Genomic DNA, 20,712 nt, shown 5'->3' on the forward strand with positions numbered 1-20,712 from the left:
GAAGAGAATGTCTACTCACTCCAGTATTCTGGCCTAGAGAATTACATGGTCTGTACAGTCTATGGGGTCACAAAGAGTCAGATATGACTCAGCGACTTTTCACTTTTCTCAGCCTCTATGTGGGGTAAGGGCATTTGTAATTTGAAACAGCTACCTTAACGAAAATTCTGATACACTGTTTTCACCTGTTCTCCCTCCTCACGGGTTCATTCCTACTTGGCATCCTTAAGGAGGCTTTTTAGGTGCTGGTCTGGACTCTTCTGTGTGCTTGATCAGAATAGGACCTGGCACACTTTGTCATTCTAGTGTCACATTGTTTAACAGTCCCATTTCCCATTCTTCTCAAACTCTTCACATAGTACTTTCTGGCAAGCCTATACTTTGAACAATCAGTTCACTTCCATGGTTTGAGTTTCTTAATCTGTGAAATAAATTCATTGATAGATTTTTTAAGGCATGTTCTAGTTCTGAAGGATATTAGTTATAATAACACAATACTGTTATTATTACATTTTATGAAAAGAGCATAAACCTGACTGAAAAGTGAAAGTTAGTTTCACAGTCATGTGACTCTTTGCGATCCCGTGGACTGTAGCCCGCCAGGCTCCTCTGTCCATGGAATTCTCCAGGCAAGAGTACTGGAGTGGGCTGCCACTTCCTTCTCCAAAATCTGACTGAGAAAAGACAAAATCTAAAAGAATAGTATTAGAACAAAGGAATGCCTAAACAAAGAAAAAGCATGGAGAAAATGGAATAGAAGGGGGCAAATAATAATGGGGTCATGTAATATTAGCTAATACTTACGGAACCATATATTACCATATAATTACTCTAGTAGGAAACATATCTAAAGAATTTTTCAAGGAATCTCCTGAAGCTATGAAGAATGATCAGTAACTTAAAAAATGATTGTTACATAGTTTAGTTAAGACTATAGTGTTTAATGACTACTATTCAAATATTTTAGAAGCATGTATAGCTTGTTTCATCTAATTCCAGATACCTTTCTCTTTAGCTTTTTTCCTGACTCAACTTTGCTTCCACCCCCAGATTCATTACTCAAGGTCTGATAACCAGTCCTCTCATACCATCCTTAGTTTATATTTGAGGAGAGGAGAAAATGTTTACTATATAGCATCTGTACTCTAGTGGTGCTTAGGTAGCAAGCATCAGCCTGTGCCATATGGAGTAGCCATTATTTTATTTATGTATAGGTTCCTCCTACCTTGTTCCTAAGAAATTTTAAGTAACATACTTTATCTCTTAAGTCATAAAGAAATCATTTTCACAGTGCACATTGTACTATGAAGACAGTGACTATTTTTTGCTTGTTTGATGTGTTTGATGCTCCATATAAAATATACAAGGGTACAGTGTCTTGGTGATGTTCTTACACTGAAAGCTACTGTTTTATCCTAATTTGAAATTTATCCTAATTTGACATATAATTCATGTCGAAAATCCAAGTCGAATTGAGTAGTACACTTACTGGTAGTCAAAATGCCTCGCATTACAAAATTAACTATACAGCAGAGTCTTGGGTTAAGAAAGGTTAAAATACTATTATATCTTTGTTTAGCTTATGTTGATGATATGTGTATCCATCATGAACTATTTTTAGTTTTTCTCATAAGAAAACAGTGTGTTGTGTTTCTTTTTTTAAAGTACATAGCATTAATTTCCGTAACTATATTCTAATAAGGGCAGTTTCTAGAAGTTCACATCCAACTTTGCAGAGGGTGGAGGTATTTTCTGTGTATTCTTCACCTTCACTCTCTAATATTGTCAGGGGCTAAATTGCTTTCTTCTCAAGCATAATGCAGTTTTTAGCATTAATGGGAAAATTTTAAATATGTAAATATACAGGTAGGTGCTAATGTGCCAGTATACATACCAGAGGAGTGTTTTTAGTAGAAGAATAATATTTGCTTTATACCGAATAAACTTAAGTCTGAGGTTGGGAATGTCTTGACCACATAGCTAGTCAGCAGGGATTATGTAAAGACTTTTCTAGAACTCATTCCATCCTTTTCTCATCCTTTCTGATTATCACTGTGGCCCTCACCAGCTTCCGGCAGACAGCAGCCTAGCCCTTGTGGGGGTTGAGCTGTCAACGTTGCTGCAGGCCATAATTTGCACCAGCAGTCTAGCTCTGCCTGGAAGTCCTTACAGATACTTGCTAGACCTATTCTGGGGCTTCCCAGCTGGCGCTAGTGGTAAAGAAGCTGCCTGCCAATGCAGGAAATGTAAGAGACATAGGCTTGATCCCTGGGTTGGGACAATCCCCTGGAGGAGGGCAAAGCAACCCACTCCAGTATTCTTGCCTAGACACTCCTGTGGACAGAGGAGCCTGGTGGGCTACACTCCATAGGGTCGAGAAGAGTTGGACACATTTGAAGGGACTTAACATGTATGTACCCAGGCCTACTCTAGAGCAAGAATATAATTTACTAGTAAGATAATGACCTAAATCATTTACTTACTGACTCAGGGTCTTTCTTACTTCACTTAATGTCTCTAATAATGAGGACATTTTAATGTAAAAGCTCATTTTCAGTTTTTCATGTTCTCGAGTTAAAAATGTCAATCAGTTTTCCATTTTCCAGAATAAATGTATGTAACTTTCAAATGTAAAAAGAGGTTTAATGTTTCTTCTTTCTAGCTGAGTTTGTTACAAAATTAAACTCCCCCACCCCCCCTTAAACAAATAGATTTATTGCAGTCAGTAGTAGCTTGTGCCCTGTGAACTCCCGAAGACAGCCAGCACGGAGTGGAGAACTCATCACAACTGTTGATTCTCAGCCGTCTGTATACGTAGGCAGCAACTCCAAAGCCTGAAAACTTGGCAGTCATGCTTCCCCTTAGCTTCCTGATATGTTTAGGGGAAAATGAACTACTTGCTGCTTCAGAAAAGAACAAAGTAAACCAAAAAAAATATAGGAAATACTGTGAGTGCTCTTAATGGTTATTGTACAGCTTTGGTTTCTCTTTGGTATAACAGGAAGTAGTGCTGGTCCAGGAATCCAGAGACCTAGTTGAGCATTGGCTCAGCTAGTAGCTGAAAGTATGTCCTGGGACAGGCCACTACATCTCTCTTTGAGCCTCGGTAACTTTGTTCCTTAAACCAGAAGGTTGAACTTAGTGGCCCCCAAGGTTTTACAATATTATGATTCTATTTATGAATTTCTCTTTAATATGGCATAGTTCCTTCTATAGTATGTGTTTTGTATATTTATGTTAATTTCCTTTGATTTTAGGTATGATGAATGGATTAAAGCAGATAAAATAGTAAGACCTGCTGATAAAAATGTGCCCAAGATAAAACATCGCAAGAAAATAAAGGTAATAAAAGCAAAATATATTTTGCTGTATATTATAGCTCTTAATTAAGGAACCTTTCCTCCAGATGAGAGAGAGAGTGTGTGTGTGTGTTGACAGAGTTGGGAATACTCTCTTGAAATAGCCAGTTTATCAAATACTAGATTTGGGTACAATTAATATTGTCAGCTTATGGAAAGACATTTTGAAAACAGTACTAAGCGATCTTTGACGCTTTTTTAGTCCCAACATTGTGTAAGTCCACTTACCCAAGATCTCACTTACCCATTTCAACTGGTTCATGCACCTCTGGTCTCCAGCTGGGAGCCGTGAAGTAGTGTGTAGCTGGGAACTCTGGGGTTACTGTAATAGCTGTAAACCATTCAGAGGCGGAGAAGAAGGAGCCTGAAGGCACAGGAGAGCCTAGCTGCAGCTCTTTTTTCCTTCGTCTTTCTGGCGCTACAGATAGTGCCTTAGAATGTGTTCACGAGACCCCAAGAGGCACACGCTGCATAGATACCATGGGGAATCTATTAATAATGCGCTCATATGGAAATTAATGTTAGTTTTATGTGGAATTAGGAATTAGTCTTGTTCATTCTAAGATTAAATCTTTTTAATGTTTTATTAGAAAACAGACCATTCACTAGGTTTTAGAATATTTTTTATCTCTTAATGGCTTTTTGCTACTTTGAATGGTATATATAGTTGAAGTGTTTAATAGTCCTCCTGAAATTCAATTTTCATTTTAAAAGTGAGGCGCTATTTACTCTCTGGCTAAATGATACCTTAGTGGCCCTATGTACGAAATTTTTCCCCTAAAGTGATTATTCTTTTCTCACAATGAAACTGGGTTCATATTTTTAAAGTTTTGGTTTGGCAACTCAGTAGCTACAATTCAGGACACTCTTGGTCTTTACTGGGAGATGTGGAAGTCATGCTATTGCTCCTAAGCTACTAGAGGAATTTGGTGTGTGTGGCAGTAAAAAGCCTGTTTCCTTGCACAGAGCAAGTTTTAGGAGTAGTATTTCTCAGGTAGAGGATAGGGTAGGGGTAGGAGAAGCAATATTAGAATATTACTTGGGGAATTTTTTCTAAATATTTATTTATGTCTCAGTTTAGTTCTAGGCCCCTCCCAGGCATTTAAAATGTTCATCATTAGGGAAGAGACATGTGAATTTTGGAAAAGCTTCCTAAAAATTATTTAATAATAGTATACCCATCCCTTGATCTCATCTGGCTCTGAGAACCACTGTTTTCAAGCTGTTCTCTGACAGCCATTAAAGGCCATATTTGAACTTTGCATGGCGTAGACTATTTCTGCCTTCAGACTGCATGGTATATTATGATCTCTGGTATAAACTGATGAAAAGGCTGGCAAGAATAGGAAAATTAGAACAGCACTAATCATTGATAAGCTTTGGTACACATAAGCCTTTTGAGTGCTTCCAGAATCTTCAGCTCAGGTGCTCTAAGTTAGTGGATCTCACACTTAAGCATGTGTCACAGTCACCTGGAGAAACTTGGTGAAACTCAGATTACTTGTTCCCATCCCCAGTGATCGTGGTTCACTGGATCTGAGTCTGGTTCGAGGAGTTTTCACTTAAATTGCCAGGAGGTGCTAAGGTCTCTGGGCCCATGGTCCATACTTGGAGAACCACTATCCTAAATAGAATTAACTTCTATGTATCCAGAATGATACCAGCTCTGTACCGTCTATGGGAGAACTGTGAAAATAGTCACTCAGCAATCTATAGTACGATTAAATCTTTTTAATGTTTTGAAACATTAAAGTCCTGTTTAACAGGACTTCAGAATTGTCTCCTGCTGCGTCATGCTCTACAATATCACTTAGAAGCTTGTCTAAATTATTTTTTCTATAAATTATTTTAAAAGCAAATTTTTAAAAAGTTTCCAGGAAATATATTAGCCCCTGCCCATCTATTCATAAATAGAGAATTTGGGAAAATTTCTCATTTTTTCATGAAACATTAATTTATCAATGATGCAGGAAGGATGTCCCACTGACTTGACTTTATAGCAAGTCATTTGTTTCTTTCCAGTTGTCAACTGAAGATAACTGAAATTTTATCATTCCCAACCCTCATTTTATATTGAGAATCTTCCAGGTTTTAAAACTACCAGATTGAAATTGTGTTTCTTTTTTAAAAAATAAATATTTAAGCCTATTGTGATTTCATTTTTATAGAATTTATAACATCAATTATTAGCAGAATGGAGGTTTGCTTTTCTTAATTGCCTATCTGATTGCTAATTTATTTCCATTATTAAAATATAAATAGTAAAAACTTTATTTCTCATCCTATAATATTTGTTAGATAAGTTTGAGAAAACATCTCTGACTGTTTTTCTTTATATTCTTTTTATGTTTTTTAGTAATGTAGTCTACAGCTTTGAGTTAAAAATGAGTTTTAGCATTGGTACTAATGAATGCTTCATGATAAATTATGACTAACATAGGATACCTTTTTTCCCTTAACTTAGAATAAATTAGACAAAGAAAAAGACAAAGATGAAAAATATTCTCCTAAAAACTGTAAACTCCGGCGCTTGTCAAAACCGCCATTTCAGACAAATCCATCTCCTGAAATGGTATCCAAATTGGATCTTACTGATGCCAAGAACTCTGATACAGCTCATATTAAATCCATAGAAATCACTTCTATCCTTAATGGACTTCAAGGTAAACATAACGAGCATCCTGTTGCATGCAAGTATTTGTTTTAATTGTTTAAATGTTTTTGATTTTTATAAATCAAATGCTATAAAGGTAATTCAGTAACATTATGAAGTTCTCTTTTTTAATTGAACTGTAACTTTGTTGACTCTGTTATTATTTGAAATCAGCCATTAATTTTACTTTTTTTACAATTGTATTAAACCTGTATATATTCCTAAAGAGGATATTATTTACTTTTTTAAAAACTTTGGCAAACATAAACCTAACTATGTAAAAAACAGACAGTATTTCCACTTTAATGAAGGCTCATCTGAATAGAGTTTCCAGGTCATATTCAGCTTCGTTGTCAGTCTACAAAGACCTCTGTAAGGTAATTCAGTGGGGCAAGGTTATCAGGGCCTTCTAGGAAACATCAGGGCTCTCAGGAATATCTCTTCGGAATTATCTCTCAGGAATTATGCTCTCCATTCTCTAGCAGATGTTAAGAACAAGTGAATAAGATGGAAGATAAATTTTTAGAGACTGTCCACATTTGAAAATATATTATTTGTGGTCTATCAGGGTTGGAAGTTTTTCCTTAATTATTTTATTGGCATTGTTCAGCTGTATTTTTCCTTCAGTGTTCCATGTGAAGTCCAGAGCTCTTGGCCCTGATTCTTTGTGGGTGACTTGTTTTATGGCTTGTTTTTTGCCTTCCCTTTCTCTGAAATCTTGAATCTTTGTTTTTAATGTCTTCAAATTGCACAGAGATTATCCCTTTTGTGGATGTATTTTCATCTATTGTAATGTGTACTTGCTAAGCTGCTTCATTCTAGAAACTTGTATCTTTCTGTTTTGGATAGTTTTCTTGAAATATTTTGTTGATTTTTCTCCTCTACACTTCCATATTCTTTCCCCTACCCTCCTTTACTCCCTTTCTCTCTTTTGAACCCTGCCATTATATTAATGTTGAACCTTCTGCAGTATACTCTTAATATAGTTACCTTTTCTCAGAGACACATTATTGATTGTTCTGTCTTCTAGTTTCTTAGAAATTTTCTTGATTTTATCTTTTAATCCTTTTACTGTTTGGTACTGTAATGCTTATTGACAGCTGTAGTGTTTTTACTTTTTAAGAACTCTTTGTTTTCTGCAATGCTTCATGTGATTCTGTTCTTATAAAATGGGTGGGTGCAATATCTTGTTTCTGATTTCATTCTTCTTTATTGTAGTCGAGTTGATTAACAATGCTGTGTTAGTTTCTGGTATATAGCAAAGTGGTTCAGTTATATATGTAGTCTTTTTTCATACTCTTTTCCTTTTTGGTTTATTACAAGATTTTGAATAGAATTCCCTGTGCTATAAACCTTGTTGTTTATTTTATATATAGTAGTTTGTATCTGCTAATCCCAAACTCCTAACTTACCCTCTCCACTCCTTTTCCCCTTTGTTAATCATAAGTTTGTTTTCTACGTCTTCAAGTCTGTTTCTGTTTCATAAATAATTTGTGTCATAGTTAAGATTCCACATGTCAGTGATGATATATGGTATTTGCTTTCTCTGATTTAACTTTGTTTAGTGTGATAATCTCTAGATCCGTCCATCTTGCTTCAAATGGCCTCGTTTCCTTCTTTTTGTATGGCTGAGTAGTATCTCATTGTATGTATGTACCACATCTTATTTATCCATTTATCTGTCAGTGGCCATTTAGGGTTGCTTCCATGTCTTGCCTGTTATAAATACTGCTGCTATGAACATTGGGATACATGTATCTTTTCAAATTATAGTTTTTTCCAGATGTCCCAGGAGTGGGATTGTTGAATCATACAGCAAGAAAGACAAAAACTCTGTTTATAGCTTTTTTAAGGAGCCTCCATACTCTTTTCCACAGTGGCTGCACCAGTTTACTTCCCCACCAGCAGTGTACGAGGGTCCCCTTTTCTCCACATCTTCTCCAGCATTTGTTATTAGGAAACTTTTTAATGATGGCCATTCTGACTGGTGCCTCACTGTAGTTTTGATTTGCATTTCTCTGATACTTAGTGATGTTGAGCATCTTTTCATGTGCCTGTTGGCCATCTGTCTGTCTGCTTTTTAGGTCTTCTGCCCATTTTTCAGTTGGATTGTTTGTTCTTTTTTTGTTGTTGTTGAGTTGTATGAGCAATTTGTATGTTTTGGAAATTAAGCCTTGTCAGTTGCATTGTTTGCAAATATTTTCTCTCAGTCCATAGGTTGTGATTTCCTTTGTAGTGCAAAATCTTAACTAATTTGATTAGGTCACATTTGTTTATTTTTGCTTTTATTTCTAGTGCCTTGGGAAATGAACCTAAGAAAACATTGGTACAATTTATGTCAGAGAATGTTTTGTCTGTGATCTCTTCTAGGAGATTTAGGGTGTCATGTCTTATACTTAACTGTTTTGAGTGTATTTTTGTGTATGGTCTGTGGGTGTGTTCTGACTTCATTGATTTACATTTAACAGTCCAGCTTTTCCAACACCACTTATATACAAAGTGTGGCAGAAGGGGATGGAGGTATTAATAAGAGAATTCTCGTTGCTTATATATATATCAACAAATAGTATATTATTAAGAGATGATGATAGTAACTATGAATGGAAATAGTTAATGAGATTTTGGAAGCTGTGGAAGGAAGAAAAGAGGAGCTGTTGGTGTTTTGTTATGAGAGTAAATTAGTTTTCACTGTGTATATGTATTACTTGCTCCTTCATTGATCACAGCCTTGCCATAGTGAAGAGGCTTGCATAACTCAGTGAAGCTATGAGCCATGCTGTGTAGGGCCATCCAAGGTAGACGGGTCACAGTGGAGAGTTCTGAAAAAGTGATTTGGTCCACTGAAGGGGAGAATGGCAGACCACTCCAGTACTCTTCCCATGAACAGTATGAAAAGGCAAAAAGATATGACACCTGAAGATGAGCCACCTAGATCAGAAAGAATAAAGCAGCTACGCCGAAGTGGAAATGACATTCAGTTGTGGATGTGTCTGGTGTGAAAGTAAAGTCTAATGCTGTGCAGAACAATATAGAATAGGAACCCAGAATGTTAGGTCCATGAATCAAGGTAAATTGGACGTGGTCAAGAAGGAGATGGCAAGAGTGAACGTTGACATCTTAGAAATCAGTGAACTAAAATGGACAGGAATGGGCAAATTTAATTCAGATGACCTATTATATCTACTAGTGCAGGCAAGAATCCCTTAGAAGAAATGGAATAGCCCTAATACCCGACAGAAGAGTCTGAAATGCAGTACTTGGGTGCAGTCTCAAAAATGACAGAATGATCTCAATTCGTTTGCAAGGCAAACCATTCAACATCACAGTAATCCAAGTCTGTGCCCAACCACTAATGTTGAAGTGCCTGAAGTTGACTTATTTATGAAGACCTACAAGACCTAGAACTAACACCAAAAAAAAAAAAAAAAAAGTCCTTTTCATCATAGGGGATTGGAATGCAAAAGTAGTAGGAAGTCAAGAGGTACCTGGAATAACTGATAAGTTTGGCCTTGGAGTACAAAATGAAGCAGGGCAAAGGCTGACAGAGTTTTGTCAAGAAAACACTCTGGTTGGTCATAGCAAACATCCTTTTCCAACAACACAAGAGACGACTCTGTACATGGACATCCCCAGATGGTCAATACCAAAATCAAATTGATTATATTCTTTTCAGCCAAAGATGGAGAAGCTCTATACAGTCAGCAAAAACAACACCTGGAGCCGACTGTGGCTCAGATCATGAGCTTCTTATTGCAAAATAGAGGCTTAAATTGAAGAAAGTGGGGAAAACCTCTAAGCCATTCAGGTACGCCCTAAATGAAATCCCTTATGATTATACACCAGAGGTGATGAATAGATTTAAGGGATTAGATCTTGTAGACAGAGTGCCTGAACTATGGATGGAGGTTTGTAACAATTGTACGGGAGGCAGTGACCAGAACCATCCCTGAGAAAAGAAATGCAAGAAGCAAAGTGGTTGTCTGAGGAGGCTTTGCAAATAAAGCTGAGAAAAGAAGACAAGTGAAAGGCAAGGGAGAACAGGAAAGATACGCTCAACTGAATGCAGACTTCCAAAGAATAGCAAGGAGAGATAAGAAAGCTTTCCTCAGTGATCAGTGCAAAGAAATAGAGGAATATAATTGAATGGGGAAAGACTAGAGATCTCTTCAAGAAAACTGGAATAGCAAGGGAACATTTCATGTAAGAATGGGCATGATAAAGGAGAGAAATGGTAAGGACCTAATAAAAGAAGAAGAGATTAAGAAAGGTGGCAAGAATATCCAGAACTGTACAAAAAAAGTCTTAATGGCCTGGATAACCATGATGCTGTTAGAGCCATACGTCCTGGAGTGTGATGTCACATGAGCCTTAGAAAGCATCATTGTGAAAAAAGCTAGTGGAGGAGGTGGAATTCCAGCTGAACTGTCAAATCCTAAAAGATGATGCTGTTAAAGAGCTACATTCAGTATGCCAGCAAATTTGGAAAACTCAGCAGTGGCCACAGGATTAGAAAAGGTCAGTATTTATTCCAGTCTCAAAGAAGGGCAATGCCACGGAATGTTCCAACTACTGTACTCGTTTCACATGCTAATAAAGGTTATGTTCAAAATCCTTCAAGCTAGGCTTTAATAGTACGTGAACTTCCAAATGTACAAGCTGGGTTTAGAAAAGGCAGAGGAACCAGAGATCAAATAATCAACATTTATTGGATCATAAGGAAAGCAAGGGAATTCCAGAAAAACATCTGCTTCCTTGACTATGCTAAAGCCTTTGACTGTGTGGATCATAACAAACTGCGGAAAATTCTTAGATGAGAATACCAGACCACCTTACCTGCCTCTTGAGAAACCTGTATGCAGATCAAGAAGCAATAGTTAGAACCGGACATGATACAACAGACTGGTTCAAAATTGGGAAAGGAGTATGACAAGGCTACATATTGTCACCCTGCTTATTTAACCTCTATGCAGAGTGCATGCTGAGTCACTGGTCGTGTCCAACTCTGTGAGACCCTATGGACTGTAGTCTATCAGGCTCCCCTGTCCACGGCATTCTCTAGGCAAGAATACTGGATTGGGTTGCCAGGCCCTCCTCCAGGGAATCTTCCCAACCCAGGGATCGAACCCATGTCTCTTTCATTTCCTGCATTGGCAGGCAGGTTCTTTACCACTCGTGCTGCCTCATGCATACCGAGTACCTCATGCATACCGAGTACCTCATGCATACCGAGTACCTCATGCGAAATGCTGAGCTGGGTGAATCACAAGCTGGAATCAGGATTGCTGGGAGAGATATCGACAACCTCAGATATACAGATAATACCACTCTAATGGCAGAAAGTGAAGAGAAACTAAAAGGCCTCTTGTTGAGCGTGAAAGAGGAGAGTGAAAAAGCTGGCTTAAAAAACATTCAAAAAATGAAGATCATGGGATCTGATCCCATCAGTTCATGACAAATAGATGGGGAAAAACTGGAAACTGATAGATTTTATTTTCTTGGGCTCCAAAATCACTGCAGACGGTGACTGCAGCCATGATAGTAAAAGATGCTTGCTCCTTGATAGAAAAACTATGACAAACCTAGACAGCATATTAAAAAACAGAGACATCCCTTTGTTGACTAAGGTCCATATGGTCAAAGCTGTGGTTTTTCCAGTAGTCATTTATGGATGCGAAAGTTGGACCATAAAAGGCTCAGTGTGAAAGAATTGATGCTTTCAAATTGTGGTGCTGGAGAAGACTCTTGAGAGTCCCTTGGACAGCAAGGAGATCAAACCAGTCAATCCTAAACGAGTAAATCAACCCTAAATATTCATTGGAAGGACTGATACTGAGGCTGAAGCTCCAATACTATGGTCACGTAATTCGAAGAGCCAACTATTGGAAAAGATTGACGGCAAAAGGAGAAAGAGGGTGCAGACGATGAGATGGTTAGATAGCATCACCAACTCAATGGGCATGAATTTAAGCAAACTCAGTTATTTCAAATTCAGTTGTTTAGGAACACAGTGAAAAGATTAAATATCTTTAACCATCTTAATTGTATCCATTCTTTTTTATGTTTAACAAACTTAGCAAAGGATACATATGGATATCTCAGTAGAGTGTAGTATAGTTAAGCTCTAAATTTTGGAATCAGGGAACTGAGATTTAAATTTGATCTTGATTTATTTTAGCTCTGGGGTGGTTTACTAGCCTCTCTAAATCCTAGTATCTTAAAGTATAAAATGAGGCTCATAACAGATGCTCATAGGATTGTGAGATTGAATGAGATGATCTGTACAAACCATTTCATAGTACCTGGTATAAAACAGTTTATCAGTAAATGTTATATTAAAGTCATAATAAAAGCTATTATTATTATACTTTGCTAAAAGGAACATTTAAGGAATAAATTGTGTAGATATGTTTGTATATTTCTCCCAGCAAAAAAGATTGCTGGGAGAAATATCAATAACCTCAGATATGCAGATGACACCACCCTTATGACAGAAAGTGAAGAAGAACTAAAGAGCCTCTTGAAAGTGAAAGAGGAGAGGAAAAAAGTCGGCTTAAAGCTCAACATTCAGAAAACTAAGATCATGGCCTCCAGTCCCATCACTTCATGGCAAATAGATGGTGAAACAGTGGAAACAGTGTCAGGCTTTATTTTGGGGGGCTCCAAAATCACTGCAGATGGTGACTGCAGCCTTGAAATTAAAAGACGCTTAATCCTTGGAAGGAAAGTTATGACCAACCTAGACAGCATATTAAAAAGCAGAGATATTACTTCGCCAGCAAAAGTCTGTCTAGTTAAGGCTGTGGTTTTTCCAGTAGTCATGTAAGGATGTGAGAGTTGGACTATAAAGAAAGCTAAGCGCCGAAGAATTGATGCTTTTGGATTATGGTGTTGGAGAAGACTCTTGAGAGTCCTTTGGACTACAAGAAGATCCAACCTTTCCATCCTAAAGGTAATCAGTCCTGAATATTCATTGGAAGGACTGATGTTGAAACTCCAGTACTTTGGCCACCTGATGCGAAGAACTGACTTATTTGATGGAAAAGATTGAAGGCGGGAGAAGGGGACGACAGGATGAGATGGTTGGATGGCATCATCGACTCAATGAACATGAGTTTAGGTAAACTCCGGGAGTTGGTGATGGACAGGAAAGCCTGGCTTGCTGCAGTCCATGGGGTTGCAAAAAATTGGACATGACTGAGTGACTGAACTGAACTGAACGGATGTTTGTGTAAAGTTAATTGTGGTGTTCTCTAAAGCATCTATGGTAGAAATACATTGCTTACAAAATTTTTGAGTTGTCATTGTTACATTGAAAGTGAAGACTACACTTTTATAAGAATATACACTTTGGAGTTTGAACATCCTGGAACTACATCCTGACTCCACTATGTTCTGCTCATAAATTTGGAGAAGATGCTTTCTTTTTTATAATCTGCTTTATTGAGGTATAATTTACAAATGATGAAAGTCCCGAGTTTTATGTTTACAATATGATGAGTTTTGACAAAAGTATACAGTAGTGTCACTCCCACTGTAGTCATGATACAAAACGTTTTCATCATTGGGTGAATGTCTTCTCTCTGAAGCTCAGTTTCCTCAGTTGTAAAATGAGGATAAAACCTAGCAACCTGGAGTGGTTATAAACATACGGGCTAATACTTGTTTATATTAGTGGGCCCAGAGAAGACGTCGCTGGTATTCTTACCATACTCATTGTTTTTTCTTTCTCTTCTAGCTTCTGAAAGTTCTGCTGAAGACAGTGAGCAAGAGGATGAAACAGGTATTCAAGACTTAGATAATCATGGCAAGGAAGAATCTAAGATTGATCATTTGACCCACAACAGAAATGATCTTACATCCAAAGAGGAACAGAACAGTTCATCTTTGCTTGAAGAAAACAAAGTCCACGCAGATTTGGTAGTAGCCAAACCCTTGTCGAAATCTCCAGAAAGCTTAAGAAAAGATATGGAAGCATTATCTGAAGATACTGATTATGAAGAAGAAGATGAAGTCACAAAAAAGAGAAAGGATGTCAAAAAGGACACTGCTGATAAATCTTCAAAGCCACCAGTGAAACGTGGTAAGAGAAGGTACTGCAATACTGAGGAGTGTTTAAAAAGCGGCTCCCCCAGTAAAAAGGAGGATAAAGCCAAGAACAAAGAAACCCTTTGCATAGAAAATAGTAGCAATAGCTCCTCAGATGAGGACGAAGAAGAAAAGTCCAAAGCCAAGGTGACACCCACTAAGAAGTACAATGGTTTGGAGGAGAAACGAAAGTCTCTACGGACAACTGGTTTCTATTCAGGATTTTCAGAAGTGGCCGAAAAAAGGATAAAACTTTTAAATAACTCTGATGAAAGACTTCAGAACAGCAGAGCAAAAGATCGAAAAGATGTCTGGTCAAGTATTCAGGGTCAGTGGCCTAAAAAAACACTGAAGGAGCTTTTCTCAGACTCTGATACTGAGGCCGCCGCCTCCCCACCCCATCCTGCCACAGAAGAGGGGCCGGCTGAGGGGTCCCTGCAGACTGTGGCCGAAGAGGAGAGCTGCTCCAACACCGATCTGGCCGCCCCGCCCTCGGCCGGTGCAGAGGGCAAGCCCGCTGAGGAGAAGCCAGCGGAGGTCAGTGACAAAAAGTCGGAATTTCCGAGCAGCGGCAGCAATTCAGTGCTCAATACTCCTCCCACGACACCCGAGTCCCCTTCCTCAGTCACCGTGACGGAAGCCAGTCGGCAGCCACCTTCTGTAACAGTGTCAGAGCCGCTGGCCCCAAACCACGAAGAAGTCCGCAGCATCAAGAGTGAGACCGACAGCACAATCGAAGTGGACAGTGTCGCTGGGGAGCTCCAGGACCTGCAGTCAGAAGGGAACAGCTCACCCACGGGCTTTGATGCCAGCGTGAGCTCGAGCAGCAGCAATCAGCCTGAGGCAGAGCATCCTGAGAAAGGTGAGGCCGTAGGCCCCAGTGTTGTGGTTTAAGATTTTCCCCCGCTTAAAGTTTCAGGGGTTTCATGTCCCTCATTACAACATGAGGTGTTCACGTGGAGTACTTGTGTGAACATGGTGAAAATGGCAATGTGAAAGGTAATCTGGGTAATGGAGGGTGGGATGCATTTACCAGCTTGAGAATTGAGTGTTTTTTCCACTTCAGCCACCAGTGACATTTCACAGTGGACCAGATCATGTGCTTTTTAATAGAAAATGCACCCAGGCCCAAATCCAGACCTGTTTGAAAACTCATTATATACTGGTTGACTGCCTGGCATGAGCAGCTTAGATATATTTCTATAACATTGTTTTTGCAGTTGTCCCACACATTTTCTCACTACCATTCTGATTTACTGATGGACTCGTCCACTCTTAGCCAGAGTGCTCTGTGTAGGGGTTTGGAGCACCCACCTGTCCATGCCGGTCTCTCCTCAGATAGCCATGTCAGACTGATTCTCGAGCCTGACTGTCGTGTGAGGGTTTATAATGGCATTTGGTGCTTCCTTGGTTGCCTAGCTTCCAGTTTGAAGGACCAGTGTCTATGCTGTACTTCCCTAAAGTCTTGGTGCCTTTTTATTGGTGCCATAGCTGTACTTCTGACATCATTCTTCTCATAAACCACTTCATTCAGGTGTCTTTAAACCAGTATACTGTAAGCTGACACTTGGCTTTGAAACACACTTTTCCAGTGTGAAGCACTAGGGTATGTGTGTTATATAACATACCAGATTTTATTATACTGATTTCAGGTTTTTAGGTAAACTTAAAGAGATACAGTCTAGACCAAATTAGTTAGCTTTAAGTTTTCTCTCATAAACCTTTTTTTCCCCCTATTTCTTGTTTCCCTGAGATATAATTGACATAACTATCACACAAATAATTTTGTCTTAAAACATTTTTCAAAAAATATTAAGTAAAAAAGATAGTTGCAATAGATTTCAATGATCTTTCTTATTTATTTAAACATTTACACACATAGCTACTGTGATTATGTTTGTGTGTCGTACTGTCTCCCGGAATTGAATTATCCAGGCATAAATATCCTCAAAATGAAAGAAACATTTATTGCAGATGATTAGAGAAGCTTTCAATATAATATAATGAACTTTTAATCATAATTCTGAAGAGGTTGCATCCTCACCATTCTCCTCATATCTTATGAAAGATTGAGATATGTTTTCGCCAAGAAATATGATAGCTTGTCTTCTGATAGACTATGTCAGTATTGCCCTTTTGAATCTTAATCTTGACTGGGTTAAAAAGTAAGCAATTTGAGAACTTCATTTAGGGTATATCTGTCTTATCAAATCAAAGCATATTACAGAATTTTTTAGAATTTGTATCTCTTTAAAAATAAATTCTTAAGCACCTGTTTCATATGGCTCCTTTTGTCTGCACAAAGAGTAAATTTGTCTGCAGATATTGAAGACTTGACTTTATATTAAAAGTAAAAATGTAAGTTTTATAATTTAGATTTAAGATTGCCTTCCAGGTTAGCCTACAGTAAGCTTTTTATTTCTTGGAGACGAAAGTTTCAGAATTAAATTCTTTTGGAGAGAAATTTGGGGATTATTGTTAAGATTCTGTACTTTAATATAGATAATATCTAAATCACTTTCTTTATGGTTCACCTTGTTATATTAAAATAGCCTTAGGAAAAGTTATCAATTGTATGTAACCCATTAAAAAAACAACTAAAAAGTTGCAAACAAAACATTTAAAATAGCTTGTTCCCTTTTTTTTTACCAACAAAGTCATGTCTTGTATATGTTACCATTGTAACAGGATTAAGAAACATTTTTTCTAACAAACATGGCATAATTTTATCATAGTATTGATTGTATTGTCATTATATTAATAGTATCTGACACTGCAGTGGAATAGAGATAAGACTTTATAAATCTCAGGAAAAAGAGATTACTATATAGTCTGAGAAACAATATATATAATTACAAAGCTAGAAACACAGCAGATGCTGAGGATCCTATTAGAAGTAGAGAGACTGTAGTTAGGAGTAGCAGTTAATCACTGAAGCCTGGGCATCAGGGAAGGTAGGACTTGGGCTAATCCTTGAGGAAAAGGGAGCCTTTATAATAGTTTGGAATGCCTTCCTACCAAGAAGTAGTTTTTAGAGCTACTGTGCTGGATTTGTCCGTGGTGTACATGGTAACCATTGCCCAGGAAGGACGTGCACACTTGCCTGGTTTCTGTGTGTGTGTTTATTTGTGGTTGTGCCGCGTCTTTGTTGCTGCGCAGGCTTCTCTCCAGGTGCGGTCAGCAGGGCCGCTCTTGGTTGCGCTGCGCAGGCTTCTCATTTCACTCATTTCAGTGGCTTCTCTTGTTGCCCAGCCTGGATTCCAGGGCACGAGGGCCTCGGTAGTTGCGACTCCCGGAGTCTAGAGCGTGGGCTCAGTAGTTGTGGCACACAGGCTTAGTTGTTCTGCGGCATGTAGGATCTTCCCAGATCAGGGATAGAACCCTTGTCTCTTGCATTGGCAGGCAGATTCTTTACCACTCAGCCACCAGGGAAGTGCTTTATTTGCTTCTTTACAAAACTCTAGTTTTATTATGTGTAATAAATCAGTTCATTAATGACTTTTAAAAATTCTAATAATTTCTATGATAACTTATAAATCTCAACATGTATAGTTTCAGAATTGGTCTATTCTAAAATGTGGAATGAATTTATACCTGGGGACAAGCTTGATTTTATTTTGTGTTACTTAATAGTTTTCTTTTCCCCATCAAAGCCTGTACAGGTCAGAAAAGAGTGAAAGAAGCTCAGGGAGGAGGAAATTCATCAAAAAAGCAGAAACGAAGCCATAAATCTACAGTGGTAAACAACAAAAAGAAGGGAAAAGGCAGTAAGTGTGAGATCTCTGATTTTCTAAATGTAAAGATAATGGTGGATATGGTTTTTTCTCCCTTTAAGAAAAGGGTATTTAGGATATGGGATAGGTAATGTTTTGATTGTTGTCTCTACCCCTGCAAAAATCACACAGAAGTCTCTTGACTGTAGGTAGATTCTAGGATTGAGCAATTTACTGTTATTCAGCAGTGGTATTGATTGCTGATGATCAGGTAATCTTTTTAAAAAATAATAGTATAATATAAACACCAACATTTTTGTTAGTTTTATGTGCAAATTCTTTTGCATTATATATATTATATATTATGAAATGCTTGAATTATATATTCTTTTTATTACAGTGAAACTGATTGCTTTGTAATCCTTTCAGGCAAAATCAGCCTAGAAGAGAACAATCAAGATAGCTTTAGAGCTGTAATTCCAATAGCTGCAGCCTACTATCTTTATCTTCGATATCCTGAACTGTGTATTCAAGAGCAGCTCTAAGAATACTTTGGTTAAATATGTGCTAACTAATGACTTTAGCAGTGATTCTTATTTATCAGTCTACAGGAATATATATATTGTATTTCTCCTGAGAGCTGCACGTTTTTTCTCTCTCTCGTAGACAAAGTACGAAGCAGAAAATATGTAAAGAATTTTTTTTCAGGTGCCCCACACTGACCTCCTGCTGCTCTTCCAGGAGATTCCTGCCACCTCCACTGCCTGACCTTTGCTATCGGCCGGCTTGGCTGCACTTCAGTGCAGAAAAGGGTTTTGCGGCCAGCTCCCCGCGGTTCTGCTGAGCCCATATGACTTCCAGGCGGTGAATATGGCATCCTTCGGGGCCCCGGGCGGCTGTGTTCAGCGAGGCCATGAAAGCCGAGCTGAGGCAGACCACTGCATCCGAGTGGGGCCAAGCCTTGGGTGGCTGAGCTAGGAGTTGCCTGGGGTTCCAGAGCAGCAGTGGGGGGACTGGGAAGGGATTCTTTTAAGACATGTACGAAAGAGTGGTGGAGTTTCTTTACTCCCGAACACCACAGTGGGGAGGAGTTGTTGTGTCTTTCCTGTCTGGAATACTTTTCAGTTTTTTAGAGTTTAACTATATTTTTTGGAGGGTAGCTATTGTTAATGAAGAATTGATAAAAGAAAATGGATAAATTTGAATGCCAGATTGATGCCACATTTGAAGTAACTGAAAGGATATTCAAGACTGTTTTTTAATTACACTGTAATGTTTTCATCTTTAAGACTTTTAAATGACATTCTCGAAGAGGGCTCATTTTCAACAAGTCAGTTGACATATTCATATAATTTTGAGCTATAGCAGTTGATCATATGTTCTTCCATTTTAATTATTGGACTTATATCTTGGTAAATCAGAATGAGGAAACAGTTCTCTGAGAATAATTTAGTCAAATGAATTAACTCTCATAGAATCTACAGTAATGCTTTGTATCCAGAAAGAGGTAATTTATGGAAATAGCAGTTCCATAACATGTCAAGTTCTTTAACATGTCAAGATGTTAAAGATTTCCATTCTGGTACTGAGGCTTTGGGCTTCCCAGGTGACACAGTGATAAAGAACCTGTCTACCAATGCAGGAGATAACAGAGACACAGGTTCGATCCCTGGGTCGGGAAGATGCCTTGAAGTAGGAAATGGCCACCCACACCAGTATTGTTGCCTGGGAAATTCCATGTACAGGGGAGCCTGGCAGGCTACAGTCCATAAAGTCACAGAGAGCCGGACACGACTGAGCGCGTGTGCGCGCGTGCATGCACACACACTCTCTCTCTCTCACACACACACACACACACACACTCGCACACACTTTGTTGAGGTTTTAATCAACAAAGGCAGATGTAACATTATTGCATAGACTTCTGAATTCTTCATAAATTACTGAATATATTTATCAGGGTAAAACCTATGATTTATTTTAGTCAACAGGTTATAATACAGGAGTTTCTCAAGAAATCATTGTATATATTAAAATTTAGAATTTATTTTCAAAGAATTCTTTATTGAATGTAATGATAGTGCATCATTGATTTGGCCAGAGAAGTAAGAAAGTGTTGCATGTACACAATTTAAAATATGAAATTAAGAAGTTTTCATATGATTCATTTTAAAAAAATGCTGTATTCTACTGTCTATCTATATATATTTTAATATAGTAGAGTTAAAAGCTATTTAAATAATTACCACATTTTTGGCAATCTACCAGATATAATGAAAGATTGAGTATTTTTTAAAAATACATTATTGGCGATTCAGGTAAGAAGAGTTTTTGTTTTCCTTAACTGATGTGCTGCTGTGTTTATACTTGATGATTTTCCAAGTTTTTAGGCAGGGTCTGTAAAGCAAGTTGTTTACTGTAGTAGTGAACTGAAATGGTTAATTTTTAAATTGTCCACTAAAATCTGTAACAGACTATGATTACTTTTCTGTTTACTAATGCTTAAAAAAATTTTTTTTTTTTTTTTTTTTTTCAGCAAATAGTAGTGATAGTGAAGAACTTTCTGCTGGTGAAAGTGTAACTAAGACTCAGCCCATCAAATCAGTTTCCACTGGGATGAAGGCTCATGGTACCAAATCTCCTGCTAGGACGCAGTCTCCAGGAAAATGCGGAAAGAATGGCGATAAAGATCCTGACCTCAAGGAACCCAGTAATCGATTACCCAAAGTTTACAAATGGAGTTTTCAGATGTGTAAGTGGCATATGCTAAGTCAGAGGTGAAGCAACAGAAACTTCTTCCCAGGAATTTTTTTCACCTTGTTGGTTATCCATTTTAAATATAGCAGTGTGTACATGTCCCCCAAATTCCCTAACTATCCCTTCCCACCATCCTTCTCCCACC

The 20,712-nt window shown here is 38.0% G+C and overlaps 1 protein-coding gene across 6 annotated transcripts in view; it reads left to right on the forward strand.

The window, feature by feature from the left end:
- Nucleotides 1–20,712, forward strand: part of ARID4B (AT-rich interaction domain 4B) — a 133,521-nt gene that overhangs the window by 107,334 nt on the left and 5,475 nt on the right. For 5 of the 6 annotated variants that reach the window (XM_061161450.1, XM_061161453.1, XM_061161454.1 and 2 more), the window contains 5 exons: nt 3,258–3,342; nt 5,824–6,022; nt 13,748–14,959; nt 17,751–17,864; nt 20,347–20,562. In XM_061161450.1, coding sequence (XP_061017433.1) covers nt 3,258–3,342; nt 5,824–6,022; nt 13,748–14,959; nt 17,751–17,864; nt 20,347–20,562 — 1,826 coding nt within the window. Of the gene's footprint in view, nt 1–3,257; nt 3,343–5,823; nt 6,023–13,747; nt 14,960–17,750; nt 17,865–18,518; nt 18,675–20,346; nt 20,563–20,712 lie in introns of those variants that run through there. The other variant, XR_009696032.1, reaches the window with a different exon arrangement.

Source organism: Dama dama, chromosome 15 (genome assembly GCF_033118175.1).
Source record: "Dama dama isolate Ldn47 chromosome 15, ASM3311817v1, whole genome shotgun sequence".
NCBI classification, from domain to species: domain Eukaryota; kingdom Metazoa; phylum Chordata; class Mammalia; order Artiodactyla; family Cervidae; genus Dama; species Dama dama.